Source organism: Rattus rattus, chromosome 14 (assembly GCF_011064425.1).
Source record: "Rattus rattus isolate New Zealand chromosome 14, Rrattus_CSIRO_v1, whole genome shotgun sequence".
NCBI classification, from domain to species: domain Eukaryota; kingdom Metazoa; phylum Chordata; class Mammalia; order Rodentia; family Muridae; genus Rattus; species Rattus rattus.
In genome coordinates, this window is record NC_046167.1 from 60,604,123 (window position 1) to 60,623,056 (window position 18,934).

Sequence of the window (18,934 nt, forward strand, 5' to 3'; positions counted from 1 at the left end):
AGACTATGTTCAAAAGTGAACACTCTAAAATACTGTTACCCGGCATCCATCTTACATATCTGATACCAAGTCTTTGGTTGGTTTCTAACAAGCAGGATCATCCAGTGTCTGCCTTTCTCTGATGTTTTTACTCAGTGATTTCTAGGTGTCTCAAGAGATTAATTTATCATAAGCTGTGTTTGTTCAGATGAAGAACAAAAGCATAGAAGATAGCAAGTGACTTGGTAACCAGGGCTGGTGGGTGTTACAGATGGGAGCGAGCTATTCTAGTGTTGTTTGGAAACTAGAGTGCATTTTCCTCTCAGCCTCACCAGAACATAAGCAAACACTGCACTGACCCAGGTGAAGTTGGTGTAGGGGAAGGTAGCCCTGCCTGTGGCAAAGGACTAGGCAGACTGTGTTGTGTGCTGGAAGAAGACGTGTCTCTTCCAGTGAGCACTGTGATTATTTGCATGAAGCACTTCAAAGTGTTCACTTCATGTATGGTAATTTTTAGCTGTTTGTTTTATATTTTGTTTAGCATCAGCAGTGTCACCTAATGTGGCCTCTTTCCTTTATTGCTTAGATGGAGGGGCTTGATAGAAGTTGGACAGACAGAAGCAGGGGTGGGGTGAGGGCGGGATGGGGTGGGGATGGGTCTACTTGTTCACATTAGCTGTGTAGCTTAAACAGCTGCCTCCATCCAGCTCTCCCAGTGCTTGCAAAGCCCCACTTTCCGTCTCTGAGATAGTGGACATTGCTGTCAGCAGAGTGGTCCAGGTCAGTGCTCACACATCAGCAAATCCAGATTTGGTTAAGCTCAGGAAGGGGAATGGGGGATTAGAATTGTGACTACTGCCGGTCAGCCAGTTGTTGGATATTTGGAAACTGTTAATGAACATTCTGGTCAAGCTTTGCTACCTGTTCTGCAATGCATAGTTTAGCCTGATCCTGCCATTGATGGATCTGTGGGCTTTGTAGCGTGCCATGCAGCTTTGCACTGGTTTTCACCATGCTCCCTGTTCTTAATGATCTCTGTTTTGGAAGTTGTTATAAGACCCAAAACATGAAGCCTGGTTGGGTCAAATGCAAAGCAGAGTGTAAGACTGTGGGGAGCAGAGGAAGCTGAGTGTGTGAAGTCATGAGTGGGTGTATGTTGTTCACATGAGCTGCCCATGTCAAGGACCAAAGCCTCACTTCCTGAGGCCCATTGGAAATGGGCAAGCTTTTCCTCAGGTGAGGCTCAGAGGGTTAGCAGAGCCTTCTCTGGTCCAAGCGTGCATGTTGATCCTATATGCAGAAATAATTTGTCCTAGCTTTCTTGCCCCCTGATATTTGCCTCCTGAAGACTGTTCCTACTGTCTTCCCAGTAAACTTGCCCCTTGTTTATCTATATGTAATAGCCTTGCCTCCCTGTTCAACTATATAATAAACATGCTAAGCTTCTGCGGTATTGTGGCTTCTCCATCAGAGAGACTAGTCTACCCAGTCTCTGTGTTTATCTGTCCATCTGTCCTTTCCTTCTTCTTTCTTTCCTTCCTTCCCTCCCTCCCTCCCTCCCTCCCTCCCTCCTTCCCTCCTTTCCTTCATAATTCTGGTCAGATCAGTCCTTGGAGCCATGCAGGATAGGCCCAATACCACAAGAGGACATCTTGATATATTGGGCTTGCATTTGCCCAAAATATGTGCTGTGATCAAGTGAGATGTACTGCACTCAGTTCCACCGTATTGCATGTCATTCACATCAGAGCAGAAGTTTGTTAACTGAGATGGTGGTTTTAGTACAAATACTCAGATATATGGCTTTTCCAAATGAATACATTCTAGTGATACATTGTTTGGTGGATGCAACAAATGAGGAAAGGGCTCTGAGTACCCTCTTGGTATCATTCCTCCTTGGGGCTGTGGGTACCTGTTACTGAAGTCTTGTAATTCTCTTTACTTGAGCCAATCAAAGGTTTTCTGTGATTACCACTGGCGATTGAGTCTTAGTCAGACTTGCTTGCCCAGGGTGACCAAGAGTTCCGGAGGCTGTGTCTATCCTGAAGGCCATGTTGAAATGCCAGGAAATTAAGAACAATAGTAGCAACTCCGAATCCAACCTAATAACGTTAGCAGCAGAGGTCGGTGCTCTCGAAATGAGTAATAAATTAGCATAATTAAGAGAGAGTAAAGTTGAACTGTGAGCATAAGTTTAACTTTGGGGTAGTTAGTTCAGAGAGTTCACTCGACAGATGACACTGGGCTGGACCTCAGGACCTCATGAGGTTGTATTTTAGTGTATTGTTCTTTTGATATCTTGGATCTTTATGAAACATTGAGCTTGAGAAACTCCCTATTAAGTGCATTTACTGTATAGAGGTAATCTATTCAGTGAGTAAACAATCCCCCTTTTATGTTAGATAACCCTGTGTCTATGTAATCAAGAGTTGCTCCCTTGTGTATTACAAGGACATTGGAAGAGGACCTTGGAGTAAGAAAATGTGTTTGGTTTTCCTGAGTTTGCTGGACATACAGACTTTTGTTAACTTCTGGTACTGGAGTGCTTGTGACCACCATGAGATTGTGCTGGCCCAGAGTAGGATGCGGCAGGAGCTTACTTGTGACACTAATCTTCCTTACATTTCACTTTTTTGGGTTCACTCTGAGGAAGTATATCCTTTAATATACAGATATCTGCCAAACTAATTAAACTTTTGAATTCTTAATGGAACTTATAATTGAAGCTGTTTTACTGTGATAGGAAAGCACCTTTTCCCTTAACTATCAGAGTCTCTACCTTTAATTGTTGGGAAGTATGTGTGGTATTTTATTTAGCACACATTATGAAACATATCAGATGTCTCCTGCTTGAAACAATCAAGTGTTCTAGGTCCGTTCTGTGTGTAGCAGGAGAGTCCATGCTCTCAATTTTGTTTTCTGTAATTCTGTCCTTCTCTTCCTAGTGATTAAACCTTTCATTCTGAGGTAATTATAACTCCACAGCAGTGGTAGGAAATAATATGTAGGAGAGAGCTGGTGAGCCTTTTATCCAGCTGGCCTGAGGGGCGTCTTAGAAGCCCACAGTGTGCTGCAGCCGACTGACGTTGACTCGGTCTGCCAACCATACTCAGCTTCCTCCAGACTTGTGGATGTACTTGTTCTCATTTGTACACCTCTCTCTCTGTCTCTCTCACACACAGTGTGTTCGTGCATGTGAGCAATCGAGGGAGGGAGAGAGAGAGAGAGAGGGAGAGAGAGAGAGAGAGAGAGAGAGAGAGAGCGAGCGAGAGCGCGAGAGAGAGAACGAACAGGTTTAGTGTGTGTGGCTGTGTGGCTCACACAGTGACTTACTGATACCCAGTGCAGAGCAGCCCCATTGCCACAGATACATCTTATGTTGCCCTTTTGTACCTTTCTTCATTTTCAAGATAGTTTTGTTTTTAATTTTTTTTGTCATTTATTGTCTTCACTTAAAAGTAAATGTTAGAAATTTATATACATGTTTTACCCAGTTTATCTTATTTATCTTTTAAAATAGTGGTTATAAAAATAAACATATGAAACACATTTCTTACTTACTCTCACAGGGAAGACTCTGTGACCAGTGTGACAAGCAGCTCTCCTAGGCATCAACTAGGTGTCCTGCCATTCAGTTCAATTCTGACATTTCACCTGCAGTTAACACCTGATCCCACCAGTCAAGGCTCAATCCCACAGACTGGCTAACTTCAGATGCCAGTTCAACATCTGGAATTTCCCCATACTAGAGGATTTTGGGAGCCCACCTTAGAGGCTATATGTGACTCAAGAAATTAGTCTCTTTGGCTTTTAGTCTCATGAATAAGAATTTAAAAACAAACTCAGAAGGTAGCTCAAGGATAATTTTACTGGAGTTTTTTTTGTTTTGTTTTGTTTTTGAAAAAACAAAACAAAACAAAACAAAAATCCCCAAAAATACAAAACAAGGCCTGGAGAAATGGCTCAGTGGTTAAGAGCACTGACTGCTCTTCCAGAGGTCCTGAGTTCAAATCCCAGCAACCACATGGTGGCTCACAACCATCTGTAATGACTGAAGACAGCTGCAGTGTACTTATATATAATAAATAAATTAATTAATTAAAAAAACACAAAACAGAACAGTGGGGAAGGCAGACTGGGAATCTTAGCAGCTGTCAGGAGTAAGGAGCATGAGAGTTAGAATAGGGGAAATCATGCCTTTCGAGTTAGGTGTTGAGGCCAGCAAACAGCCCCTTGGCACACAAGACAAGGAGCAGGGTGTGTCTTCAGAGGAAAAGGAAGGAAATGCAGTGTCTGAGGAAGCTTTCCAGGCTCTGGCTTGTATCTAAAGGGAAGGAAGAGGTAAAAAGACAGTAAGGTAAGTAACTAGGTCCTGGACGCTTGAGTTCTTGTCCTTGTCCAGAAGCAGAGGTTGTCTTTGATTCTCTGGCCAGGAATGCCAAGGGGGTTGTGGTGTCTGCTCCCTCCTAAGTGAGAACCGGCAGGTCGTGCAGGAGCAGGTGACTCCGAACCTAGGAAGGCCGAGCTGCTGACAGCAGCCAGCTCTGCAAGTGCCTGCTCCAAGAGCAGGCCTCGGGGAGGTCAGGACATTGTCTCATCAAGGTGACAGTCACCTCTCTCTCTCTCCCTCCCTCCCCCCCTTACATTAGACTCATTAGACTTCTGAGGGGCATCCCATCCAGCTAGATTAACTCTCAACGGAGGAGACAACATTGTAATGTGACCTTCCGAACAGATCAGAATACCATGTCTTGACCTAGGGCCAGAATAGATTATAGAAGGGATCCATACTCAGTAGCCTTTAAGGATCCTGTAACATTCCCCCCTGAAGAATGGGGACCTAAAGTCATTTAGGAGATAGGCTGAAATTGGGGAATAGATATAACTTATTACCATGGAAATGTGGAGTCCTTGCTCCAAAGCTGTTCAGTAGAGGGGATGAATGTCTGGACTGGAGTTTGAGTCACCCGCCCAAGCACAGCCTGCAGACAGGGATGTTCATGTAGGAGGACATAAGAGACCAGGACGCTTTCCTGACTTACTGATACCCAGCCGAAAAACCAAAGGCAGTTCCTGCTTCTGGCCAAGGACCAGAATGGAATTGTTCACTTTTGAGGACCCAGCTCCTAAACTGCATAGCCAATCTCTGTTTCCTGTTCTCACGAATATTTCTGACCAGAGGTAAAATGGGGATGTCCTCCACTTGGGATTGGTTATTACTAAGTGACCAACAGTACTCATAAAGATCATATAATGTACGTCCTTCGGTGACTGTTCAGTCCACTCAACAGATGTACTCAAGGTTCATCCAAGCTGAGCCATGTGACATAATTTGTTTTCTTTTTAAAACTGAATCATTTCCCAAGATAGCTCACCCTCCCCCCCCCCCGTGTGTGGTGTGTGTGTGTGTGTGTGTGTGTGTGTGTGATCATTCATGTGTTGTTGCACACGTGGGTTGCTTCTACCTCCCATCTGTGGTGGATATGCTTGCATGAGCATACATGCCAGTATCTCTTGAAGCAGCTAGTCTATCTTCATCCTTTTGGGTATTGTCTTAGTCTTCTGTTTCTGTGATAAAATACTTTGACCGAAATCAACTTAAAGATGATAGGTTTATTTTGGCTTACAGTTCACATGTCTTCTACCCACAAGAAGCGGAGATAGAGAACAGGGCAGAAAGGGAAGTGAGTCTATAAACTCTCAAAGCCTAAATGAGAAGTACTTCATTCCATAAAGCTCCACTTCCTAAAGGTTCCGTGTCTTTCCCAAATACCACCACCAACTGGGGATCAAGTGCACAAATAGACGAGCCAACGGACAGACAGTTCTTCTTCACGCCACCATTTCTGCCGCTGGCTTCCAGAGGCTCATGGCCATCTCATGATACAAAAATGCTTTTAATCCAACTTTAAAGTCCCTATAGTCTTTCAACAGCTGCAGCATTGTTCAGAAGTTCAAAGTCACTTGAGGTATTTCCAAGAAAAGTCTTAACTGTGACTCAACCATGAGACTAAAAAACAAATTATATACTTTCAGCATATAATGCCACAGAATATACGTTCACATTCCATAAGAGGGAGGAATGGGGGCATAGTGAGGAAATACCAGACCAAAGCAAAACTGAAACCTAGTGGGGAAAACCCCAAATCCTGTATCTTTGCATCCAGTATTAAGAGTTTCAGTTTAAAGGGCTTAGAGGCTGTCCTCCAGCTTCGCTGCCTGCAACATGCATCTCGCTTGGGGGCTGGTTCTCTTTGCTTTAGGCAGACCTGCCTTTGTCCTGCGCCACCAGTGTGTGAATATCGGGCGTAGGTCTACGGGATTGAAAGAAAACACATACATGGGTCACCCGTTTTCAGCGAGTGCCACCAAGGCTTTACTGAGATCTCCTTATATATGCGAGGCAAAAGCCGTGGAAAACAACAAGGCAGGTGAAAATCCCCAACCAGGAAAACAGGAAAAGTCTGTGTGGTGGAAAGTTCCGGGCCCAATCAGGGGCATAAACAACTTCTTAAACAACAACAAGCTGGAAGGCTCGGTGGGGAGGAATGGTGCCATGGAAAATCCCAGCCTCAAATCAGGGGCTAAGAGCAGCTGCCAAGGGAGTAAACAACTTCTTGCTATAGCAGGCTAAAAGGCTCAGCGAGGGGGAAGGGAAACACCAAGGTAGGGCCCAACACTCCTTAGCATGTAAGGCTCTGGTATCCCCCAACATGTTGGGATCTCTGCCACAACATAGGCTTTACAAAGTTCACAACTTCACACAGTGGCCTCTCAGAGGCTTTGTCCTTGCCATATGTTGCCTGGCCTCAGGAACTGAGATAACTAGTCTTGTTTGTCAACTTTGACTGAGTCCAAAGTAATTAAAACCAAGCAGTTGGGCAAACCTATGTAGAATTTTCCTTGATAGGATCATTGTTGTGGAAGATCAGCCCTAAATCTGTATCATTTGAGGTTGGAAGACTCACTTTAAATCTAGCCCACACCTTGTGGCTTCCCACTAAAGGACATTAAAGAAGGGAGCTTTTGCTGTTCGCTTGCTTGTTTTCACTCTGGCTGGCAAATTCATCTGTCGTGCTGTTTGGGCATTCCTTTGCTGATGTTAGAACAACTTCTTCAACCTTCAACTGGATACGGGCAGCTCTCCCCAGGACCTTCCTGAAACATGAGCACCAGCGTGGGACAGCTGAGATATCCAGCCCCATAGACTAAACAGCCACAGGACCCTTAGCTTTTCTGTTAGGAGACAGCTATTGTTGGACTAGCCAGACATAATAAATCCCATTTAATGTATGTATAGATTCAGTCTATCAGTTTTTCTTCTCTAGAAAACCCTGACAAATAGAGCAGCTCTCTGGAATTCTGGAGAAAGAACCAATGACTTTCTTAATCATGCGTCTTTCATGCCTCCAAAAACAACATGTGGATGACACTGCCAAGTTCAGCGGCCAGCGTGGACTAGACACTGGCCCTTCCCTTGAACCATAGTTGCAGAAGCTTCAATGTACTGAAGCTGCGAAAAGCCTTGGCTAGATGTTTGTTTTGGGAACAAAAAAAACCCTTCGACTTCTCCTGTCACAAGTTGTATGCTTAGCCAGGAGAGGCCTTTCCTTCAGAGTACCTTTTATCCCAGTGCAGAGCACGATTAAAATTAGCAATGTTTATCTCTCTAAAAATCACAGCCTTCTCCCCAGCAGATGTCTTTATGGCAGCCTTATGCTTCCTACCATTCTCTTCCTCTCCAAGCTACACATTCTTTCCCTTTGCCCTGCCTGTTGCTTTTCTCTATTGTAAGCCTGCGTCAGAGTAATCAGTAATAGTCACATCACAGACTCAGTGCTATGCCGTCTTGAAATTTCCTCTGCTTAGGAATTAGTTCATCCCTCTTTATTCTGGCCTCTTAGAAGTTCTAAGGGCATAGCTGGAATATATGCTTGCCTGCTTGCTTTTCTTCCTTAATCCTTCCTTCCCTCCTACCCTCCCTCCTCATTTCCTAATTACCGCTTTTCTCTTTTTCATTATATATGTGTATGCACATAACCAGAACCTGCCAGTCTACTTAGTTGTGCTTGTGTGTATATTTTTCAGGCTGACCACTTGGCATTGGAGAACCAGTTAAGAGACTAGTCTCTGAAGAGTGGCTTTTCCCTCTCAGCAGTCATTAATTGCCTATAGCTCTCCATCTAGTGTTGGGGCCCCCTTTACTTTGGCATGCTAACTGATCAACTGGCTTTCTTAGTGATTACTTACTTTTCTTTTATGTGTGTGAGTGTTTCGCCTACCTGTATATGTGTACCAGGTGCACATGGATGCCCTGAACTGTACTAAAGACAGGTTTGTGCCACCATGTTGTGTGCTAGGAAGATAACTCGAGTTTTAACTGCTGGACTGTCTTTCTAGTCCCCAACTAGATTTCTTAGTAGTCTAGGAATGACTGTGCACACTCAAAACACTCATCAGTCCAGACAACCCCTCACAGACAGGGCTGCAGACCAAATGATCTGGGCAGCTCTTCAGTTGAGGTCCCTTTTCCCAGGAGACTCTGGGTTTTGTCAAGTTGACAGTAAAATCTAATGAGCTTAGATACACACCAAGAAATGGCATTGGATCGTATGGTAGTTTGGTTCTTAGGTTTTGTGAGGAACTGCCATACTGTTTTTCATGGTAATTTCGTGGTTATAAATTTCCACTATGATGTTTGGAAAAATAGTCTTACTTTTAAAAAGTGTCCCCTCATAAGACTTGACAGAAAGTACAAGTAGCACAAATAGCGGAGGAGACCCTTCCTCACAGAGTGTTTGCATACCAAAGATGACCCTCTCAAGGGTGGCTAAACATGGTGTTGGCTTTTCAGTTAGAAGCAACCTTTCCTGAACTGCTTCACATGAACCAGGTGTTTAATTACAGAGAAACTATTCTGTATAAAGATATAATATGACAGGCCCTGGAAGTGGCTGAAATAGTAGTCTTGGTGGCCTCTTGTCATTGGTGGATTCCCTCCTTCCTTCCTTCCTTCCTTCCTCCTTTCCTCCCTCCCTCCCTCCCTCCCTCCCTTGCTCCCTCCTTCTCTTCCTTTCTTCCTTTTCTTTCTGTTCTGTGGCCTGCACTGTGTGATGAGGAAACAGGTTTAACCCAGTTACTCAAAGATGGAGATGAGTCAGTCAATCTCCAGGGAAAGGGAATGTTCCGCCCCACCCAGAGTAGCTGCTACCTCTATTGCGCATGTCTCTTGGATGTGGGCAGGAGATGGAGTTACACCAGTGTAGAGAGCATCAATCTCTATGAGAAGTGTGTGGATAGTGTGAAGCAGCAGAGGCCTGGAAGACGTAACGGGCTGTGCCCTGTCCCTGTGGCGTGTTAAGACAGCTTTCTAAATGGGGTATGGAGAGGTAGTGAGAGTATGGCCTTCACCTTTTGAGGTCATGGAGCATTCTTCCATCAAGCCTTGATTAGCTTTAATGATAGTCACTGGCTGCCTTACTACTGTGGGTCAGATAGCAGATGAGGCCTTTGATATACATGGGTGCTCGTGAGTCTTCTCAACTGTGCTTGTCTGCAGGACTAACCTGTTCTTTCCCTTTCAGAGATGTGGTATTGGATCTTCCTCTGGGCTCTCTTCTCCTCTCTGTTTGTGCACGGTGCTGCAGGCGTGCTGATGTTTGTGATGCTCCAGCGGCACAGGCAGGGCAGAGTGCTCTCCATCATCGCCGTCAGCATCGGCTTCCTGGCCTCCGTAACCGGAGCAATGATTACTAGTAAGTCGCCTTGTTTTGTCTAAGGGCATAATTTTATATGCAAATATTGCTTTGTAAGTGCTGTTCTTACTGTAAAAGAAACAGTGTCTTTCCTGTAGAGTGCACCTCAGCACTTCACAGCATCGAAGGCGAAGGTGAGATGGTTGACTCGCCAGGCAGAAGGCGTCACTGTGTGTATGTGCTCTGCATGGATTTGTGAGGAAAGGCATCTGCAAGGGGCCTGACTGGTTCAGTCTGAAAGGGTTTTATAGCAAAAGTTTCTGCTTTAAATATGCCTACTGTCTGCTAAGGAAAAAGATAGGCACTGAAGTCCAACAGTAGCAGCTGTCTTTCAAGAACTCGAAGATAAAGCCTTTGAGTCCGTGGGCTCATCCGCCTGTGACAACATTGCATTTTTTCCTGTACCACTTATCATGACAGAACTTCTCTGCTTCAGGAAATGCAGTTTTCTGTAGAGCTGTCTTGTGGATTTTCTTAACCTGTCACTTGGTTTTGTTCCCCTGACGCTGAACTTGGCCCTCCTCCACCCTGCCCTTCAGAGTTAGTTCTGGTTTCTGGGGCTGCTGCTTGAGCAGAACCCAGCTGCATCCTGGAAGCAGGACAGCTGCTTTCTCACAGGCTGTGCTTAAGGCTGCTGACTTACTTCCTGCTGCTTTTGAGACACAGACTTACACAGCACCCCCTTGTGGCTGTCTTCTACCCTGTGTGCCACCGCCTACTGCTGCATGCATCTGTTCCGGGGTCTCCACCAGGGACTTCTTTCTTTCAGATGATTCAGGCCACACAATATGAGGAAGGCCTTATTTTTATAGTACAAGGCCCTCTACCACCTGCTTCAGAGTGATTAGCGTATCTTACCTAAAGAGGAGAGGGGTCTTCCTGTGTCTAAATATGTCTCCTGATACCAAGACAGCAATGACACACTTGTGGGAAATAGTGATTTGTCTCTTTTGTAAAAAATCCCTTCTTTAATATATGATTCCCTGGGTTAGCTTGTATTGGAGCACTGTGCGACTTTATCCTATGGCTTTTTGTCCACTTCGTCACAGGTTGGGTTTGAAACAGGCCAGACGCAGGTCTAGCTCTTGGGGTTCTCAGAGAATCATCAAGAAGAGACTGGAGTTAAGTGCTAAGGGTCTTGAAAGGCTAGCCAAAAAGTCTGCAGTTTTTCCCTGCAGGCCATAGAAAACAAATAGATATTTTTATTTTTCCTTTTTTAAAGATTCCTGTTGGTGTTTTGCCTGTGTATATGGCTGTGTGCCTTGTGCATGCAGTATATACAGAGGCCAGAAGAGAACGTAGGATCCACTGGAGTTATAGCTGGTTGTTAGTTGCTACATAGGTGCTGGGAACTGAACCCCTGTTTCTGCAAGAGCAGTAAGTGCTATACATGCACCTCTGTGGGTGGGCTTTGAGGTGTGTGTATATGAGCATCTGTGGGTGGGCTTTGAGGTGTGTATATGAGCCTCTGTGGGTGGGCTTTGAGGTGTGTGTATATGAGCCTCTGTGGGTGGGCTTTGAGGTGTGTGTATATGATATGAGCATCTGTGGGTGGGCTTTGAGGTGTGTGTATATGAGCATCTGTGGGTGGGCTTTGAGGTGTGTATATGAGCCTCTGTGGGTGGGCTTTGAGGGGTGTGTATATGAGCCTCTGTGGGTGGGCTTTGAGGTGTGTGTATATGAGCCTCTGTGGGTGGGCTTTGAGGTGTGTGTATATGAGCCTCTGTGGGTGGGCTTTGAGGTGTGTGTATATGAGCATCTGTGGGTGGGCTTTGAGGTGTGTGTATATGAGCCTCTGTGGGTGGGCTTTGAGGTGTGTGTATATGAGCCTCTGTGGGTGGGCTTTGAGGTGTGTGTATATGAGCATCTGTGGGTGGGCTTTGAGGTGTGTATATATGAGCCTCTGTGGGTGGGCTTTGAGGTGTGTGTATATGAGCCTCTGTGGGTGGGGCTTTGAGGTGTGTGTGAGCATCTGTGGGTGGGCTTTGAGGTGTGTATATGAGCCTGTGGGTGGGCTTTGAGGTGTGTATATGAGCTCTGTGGGTGGGCTTTGAGGTGTGTATATGAGCCTCTGTGGGTGGGCTTTGAGGTGTGTGTATGAGCCTCTGTGGGTGGGCTTTGAGGTGTGTGTATATGAGCCTCTGTGGGTGGGCTTTGAGGTGTGTATATGAGCCTCTGTGGGTGGGCTTTGAGGTGTGTGTATATGAGCATCTGTGGGTGGGCTTTGGGGTGTGTGTGTATATGAGCCTCTGTGGGTGGGCTTTGAGGTGTGTGTATATGAGTATCTGTGGGTGGGCTTTGAGGTGTGTGTATATGAGCATCTGTGGGTGGGCTTTGAAGTACACATGAACTTCTGAGCATCTCCAGACCACAAATAGATACTTTAAAAGGGGTTGGTATGAGGCAAAGTTCTTCACTCAGACATTCTGTTTTATAACTTTACAAAATTATATGAAAAGAAGCAAGAGAAACTCTTAAAGGCAGGGCCTTCATTGCACACCCACTAATAGAACTACTTAGTACTGTTAGCTGGGTGGATAGGGTGAAAGAGAAAGAGAAGGAAGGAAATCGGTAGAATCGAGAAGGTGAATGAAGGGAAGGAAGAAGAAGGAAGAGCTACGAGTGGAATGTGTACTTGTGTCAGGGTCTGAGCTAGGTGATGGCTATGCGCTGGTCACTTTGATTCCAAGAGACAGGGACAGTGAGTCTGGACTACTGTTGTAACGGTCTGGGGAGAGAACGGAGAAGCAGTTTGCTCAGATGTTGTAAACACTAATCATGTGGTTATGTCATTGTAAGATTTTGAAGGGTGTGTGGGGAATTTAATTCTACCTCCATTTATGTCTAATATGGCTGCTTACATATAACCAACCCACTTTCAGCTTCATCACAAGTATGATAAATTAGTGATTTTTAAAACTGCAATGAAATGTTTAGAAATTCTTGAAAATGTAAGTCTGCCACAATTTCAGGTAAAAATTTGGTTCTTGGGTCAGCAAGAACACACAAATGTTTTGTTAGTAAAGATTAGCAAAGATTCATTAAGAAAACTACCTAGAATATTTAGCTGTATGTCATCTCTTTCTCTTTGTTTTTAAAAGCTCTTTTCCACTTTATTTTATGCACATGGGTGTTTTTCTTGTATATGTATCTGTGCACCACATTCATGCAGTGCTGTCAGAGGCTAGAAGGAAGCATCAGATCCCCTGGAACTACATTTATAGATGGTTGTGAGCCAGCATGTAGGTGCTGAGAAGCAAACCGGGGTCCTCGGGAGCAGTGGTCAGTGCTTTTAACCACTGATCTATCTCTGCAGCCCTGTATGTCTTTTCTTAGTGTAGCTCAGTGGCTTATACATAGCTGTACATTGAACTCAGCAGCTGCTAACTATCCTTATCAGTACAGTACTGATGGATTGGATATTGGGACATATCCATTATGTTTCTTACTTAGATTTTGTTTCCAAGAAAAGTGATGTGTTGTTGGGCTTTTCGTTTGTTTGTTCTTCTCATTTGATTTGTATAGATACTGTGTGGTTTGATTTAAGCAGAAAAGGAGTGAGTTAGAGTGGTGTTAGGGAGGTAACTCAGTGTGTGTGAGTATTTGCTGTGTAAATGTGAGGACCTGAGTTGGTGCTCCAATACCCTCCAATACCCTGGGTGTGGCCATGCAAGCCTGTAGCCCCAGCACTAGGGAGGGAGTGGGGTATCCGGATAGCCTAGCTGCCAAGTGGTGAGTTTCCAATTCAGTAAGAAGTAAGGTAGAGAGTGACAGGAGAGGACACCAGGACCAGGACACCCAGCATCCTGCTCTCACCTTCACACTGCAGCCTGCTCCCTGCTACATACATAAAGAGCCTCTGCCCCCCCCCTTGTGTGTCTGTCTGTCTGTCTATGTCTGTGTGTGTTTACTTGATTGAGATAGGGTTTGTAGCCCTGGCTGTCCTGCAGCACTCTGTAGACCGAGCTACCTTGGAACTCAAAGTCTTGCCTGCCTTTGTTGCTGCCCCTTGGGTACTGGGATCAAGGTCATTTGCCACCACACCCTGCTACAAATAAAGTTTTAAAAAAGAAGAAATGGGTTTATTTCTGTATTGTACCCCATTTTAGCTGTCTAATCTTTTATAAATATTTTAGCTAATCTAAAGATGTAGAGCGTCATCTTTTGGTTGATTTAATTTGCATTTCTCTGTACACTGGTGAGTCTCCACGTCTCTTCCTTCCCTCGCTGTTCACAGAGCTTTCTCTTGGCCACATTGCTTGATTCTGTGCTCTGCTTTGGCTGCCCCTGCCTCCTCCTCACTACCTTACAGTCACTCTCATGCTCACACGGAGGGCCTAGGCTGCTCTGGCTTTTGCAAATCACTTTTCCCAGGTTCTTACTGGTTCCCTTCATGTAGTGAGTTTATTGAGTAGAAATGTTTAAATAGCGATGTACTATAGCTTAAAGGGTTGCTTGTTTGTTTCCCACTTAGGGTTTATAATTTGGGGCATTAAGAAATTTTGTTTCATATGAGAATAAAAAGATACTGATATATATCCTTTATTTTAGACCTTTACCTATTATAGTAGTCTTTCATTCATCTAGCATAGGATACTGCTGTGAACAGACACCGTAACCAAGGCAACTCTTATAAAGACAACATATAATTGGGGCTGGCTCACAGGTTCAGAGGTTCAGTCTATTATCATCTTGGCGGGAAGCACGGGCAGAGCTTAAGCATAGAAGACCTCAAGCAGCCCCCACCCCCACCCCTGTACAGTGACCTACTTCTTCCTATAAAGCCACACCTCCTCGAACAAGGCTACACCACCTAATAGTGACATTCCCTATGGGCCAAACATTCAGACATGAGTCTGTGGAGGCCAGGCCTTTTCAAACCACCACAAAGAGTCAGGAGCAATCTTTTAAAGAACAGATGGTAAATGTTTAGACTCAGGAGGCAATGATCTATGTTACCTAAGCCTACTGTTGTAGCACAAAGCATAGATGTGGGAAAATGAATGGACACCACTTGTTCCAAAGAAGATTATTCACAGAAACAGGTAGTCATCTGTTAGTCAGACTGTCGCCTTTGTTTTCGGTATCAGCTGGAATCCCCTCCTATGATGTAGTTTTTACCCCAGTACCCACCGACGTAACCCGTCAGTTACCAATCAGTGTGTGGGTGCTGCCTTCTTGTTTGCTGTATTCTCAACATCCAGGGCTACGTCTCTTGGCTCTTGTCTCTTGTCATTTGTTCATCTTCTTTTTCTAGTCTCTCAGCAGGGCCATAGTTCTTAGGCCTCTGGTTTTGTAGTGTGTTGTTATAGTGAGTGTGTCCTAGGTAGTTAAAAGTTAGTGCAGCCGGATGTTGACGAATTGTTCCTTCACAGGAATGTTATTGTGTATCCGCTGAATCCCCCCCACCCCCAAAGCATGAGTATTGTTTTTGTTAGAACTTATTCGGGAAGCTCTGGAATGTTAGGGTATGTGACTTGTCCACTTAAGGAACCCATCTTCCCTTTCACTAGTCCTTAGTAGGAGCTGTGTGCTTCGCACAAACCCTAAACATCGTCTTACAGCTGATGTGCATGTTATTTCTTGTCACACTGTGGTTGCACTGTGTGAGGAAATCCTGTGACTCTTGGTTAGTTGTGTTTAGAAGAATTCACAGAGGCCTGGTGCCATGAAGAAGTGAGTGGACTGGCGACAGGCGAAGCCTTAGGTCAGATACAGACTGGGACTGAAGAAACAACGGAAGTGGAGTCACCGATTGAGAATCTAAAGCGTAACACTTACTGGACAGTTGTAGGCTAGTGAGTGTCAGTGTCAGCGTGGGCTTCAGGAGAATCACTAGTGAACAGTAACTATTTTAAGTCACTGAAGCGCTGAAGAGCCCTGTGCCCCAATCTCCAGACCCAAATACAGTATTTAGGGCATCCCTACCAGAACTTTAAGGAGCAATAACCCTCTCTCCTCTTTAATCCAAACTGTTGCAGAAATAGAGTAAAATTTCCTGACCATGTCAGGAAGGTAAAAGAAAGTCAGAGACAGGCCGGCCTGCAGCTCACTGGGAACCACCTGCCTCCACTTCCTGAGAGCGGCGATTAAAGGGCCGCTGTGCCTTTTCTTTTCTACTACTTTCCCTTTCTTTCCCTCCCCTCCGATTCGTTTCTTCTTCACTCCCTCCCTACTTTCCTTCCTTGTGGTTTTAAGGCCCCCTCTTTCTTAGTATATCGAACCTACTTACTTCCTTTTCAGGTTTACACTTGTGGTTTAGTTTTGCGTTTTCTTTAGTCCACCTGGCAGCATGGTGTGAGGTAGGAGCAGAATGGCTATTCCAGCACCATTAGTTAGGAGGCACTGATGTTCCTCCTGCCGTGACTGCTGGCTAGAATTAGTGCATGGAGTACTGGGGCCAGCATCTATTTCTTTCCTTTACAATGTATGTATTTTAAGGAGATGAGAGTTTATTCTGGAGTAAAACATGAGTGGCAATTGTTAATTGAAAATATCCCCACATTAAAAGCACTGAGAGCATGAACCGTGTCTTTTAGCTTCCAGTTGAAAGCACCATTCCCGAATTGGGTGGTTCTACGGTATATGGTAAAGGTAACTTTAACCAGCCGTGTGGAGAAGCAAATACTTATCAGGTGAAGATGTGCTGAGGTATTCTGCTGGAAAGGTGGCTTGAGGTAGGCAGCCGTGTGTCTGTCTGGTGGTGCCCTGGGTGACTCTGTGCTCTGCTTCCCTCACAGGTGCAGCAGTGGCTGGCATCTACAGAGTGGCTGGGAAGAACATGGCCCCCCTGGAAGCCCTGGTGTGGGGTGTGGGGCAGACTGTACTGACACTTATCATCTCCTTTTCAAGGATCCTCGCAACACTTTGAGTTCTGAGGGAATGTCTTCTTAACTAAGGAAATGGGTGTACAGATTCCCGGAAGTGCAGTGCTAACCAGCTGAAATGAAGTGGTACAAGCAGGGATCCAGCAAGTCAAAACCTAGGGAAGACCCTGAGCTGTGTGGAAAGCCTGCCCTCTGGCGTCCAAGCGATTGCACTACCGCACTGCACCTTACGTGCCTCCATCCCAGGCAAGGTGCACGAGACACTATGTGAAGCCGCAAGAAAGAGCACCTTGTTTAGCTGCCAATCAGGTTAACATTGGTGTTGAAATCATCGTTCTCAACAGTGTTGTGTTAAGTTACAGAAACGTTTTGAGATTGATCTATGTGCCAAACTTTCCTTTCTGTTAACATTGATCATGTGACAGTTTGCAAGTGTAGATCTAGGGTGAGTGCTGTGAATATACTTGACATGGATTCAGGTAACGTAGTCAGGCTTTGTTTTGTTATGTTAACTCCCATGTGAATGTCAGATACTGAGCTTTCAATACTAAGGAAGGTTTGGTTTTAAAGCTGAGTGTTTCTGGGACTTGGGGTTTTAATATGTCTCTGTGTTGTTATTTAATTTATGTGAAAACTACTAGTCTTCCTAATGGAGGACTAGCTGAGCTGTTCTACGGACTCAGATAGACTCGTAGGGTGCACACTTTCCAGTAACCTACACCTTTAATAGTTTCCCTCATATATCATATTCTATATTTATGGATCAAACCTTTATGAGTCAGACACATTGTCACTTGTGTGTCATAAAAATATAATTTACATTTTTCTTATACATTTTGTAAGAAAAAGTCTGAAATGCATGTTGCATTCTTCAACCCTTCAAAACGAGTTTTTTGCCTCCCAAATTTAATTCTGGAGTACTGCTTTGAGAGTGGCCTAAATTAGGCTCTGGGGTTAAGAATGCTTCGTTTATAGAAAAATAGTAAGTACCTTACATAGGAAGAGCAGTAAAGTGTCTCGCTCTGTGTGTGTGGCAGGGTCGGAATTATACTTCAGGAAGACTGGGGGACTGAGTGGATTGTTTTCAAGTTGGCAGTTAGTCTGAGTAAATCAGAACAGCGAAGAACCTTTATCTAAGGGGGATGTTAGGGGTGAGATTTAAGTTTGTGTTTCTAAGTTATTACCTTAGTCTAAAAGAGTCTCAGACCACACTCATTAACAGTGGAAATGCACTTTGTTTATAAAACGTTTTAAGAGGTTTAGAAAAACACACAGTTGTTAATTACAATATTACAAATACAAGAAGTTGGGAAAGTACAAACCCTGGTTGAACTGTGTGTGTGTGTGTGTGTGTGTGTGTGTGTGTGTGTGTGTGTGTGTGTGTAATTACAAATGTGCTAACTTAAGGGAAGATCCATTGTAGAAATTATGAATTTGTAGGTAATCTAAAAAATAGCACAGCACCGTGAGCTCTTTACTTGATTTGGTTTAAGAATTATTACCCATACCCCCTTTTCTCTAATTAAAAGGATCTGTTCTCAGTTTTTGGAGGAGCTGCTCTCGCCAGTGCATCAGCCAGTGCAGACTTACCATAATGTGGCTTAGAGATTTAACAACCCAGAAATCAACCAATAAGCAAACCTGCATCGTCAGAGATGTCGGAGAGCAAGTGTGAGATTTGCTCCTCCTGTAGTGCCCAGGCCTGCTCTCCTACCCCACCGCCCATTCTTTGTATTCTTGCTGCTTTCTAAACTCAAACGTGAGCGTCTTTTCCAAATAACCCTGGTTCTCCTCTCCTGTTAGGCTGGCCTCTGCTCTTGTCAGCAACTCGGAGCTTGTCTTGTGTACAGAACAAATACGTATTTTAACATGGTTATTTTATCATCTAAGAAAGTTATCGTGTTTGAAGTAATATGGAGCCCGTTGTTCAAATCTAAAACTAACTAAAAATTCACTTGACACATTGAATATTTGAATGAATGGACCAGAGAGATTTGGGCTTGTTTCATGCTCTAGGATGAAAGTCTAAGAGGATTAATCACCACTTTACACACTGTCCTGCAGTCATCTCCTTGTCAGGCTGGTTCGCTTTAAGGATTGTGTGTGTGCACTTCCCATGTGAGGGCATTTGTAGTTTCTTTACTTATTTCCGTTGGAATTCAGTGTAACTATCACTCCTGTATTTTGAAGTGCAGTGAAGGAGTGTGGATCGATGAAACCGTCTGTATGTCTGCTTATTTGGCAAAGTTCTCAAGAAGCTGTTTCTTATAGAGACAAAGTGTTTAATGAAATATATATATATACACAAGTATATCATTCTATACATATATAGATAGCTATGTATGGATACAGACCAATTGGAAAGCTTTGTTT

General features: G+C 44.4%; 1 protein-coding gene across 1 annotated transcript in view; it reads left to right on the forward strand.

Annotated features, from left to right (window-relative positions):
* The window catches only part of Tmem170b (transmembrane protein 170B), a 32,517-nt gene extending 15,370 nt beyond the window's left edge, over positions 1-17,147 (forward strand). Inside the window, exons 2-3 of the mRNA XM_032884557.1 lie at positions 9,564-9,734; positions 16,475-17,147. Coding sequence (XP_032740448.1) covers positions 9,564-9,734; positions 16,475-16,605 — 302 coding nt within the window. The 3' untranslated portion in view covers positions 16,606-17,147. The remainder of the gene's footprint in view (positions 1-9,563; positions 9,735-16,474) is intronic.
* The last annotated feature ends 1,787 nt before the right edge of the window (positions 17,148-18,934 follow it).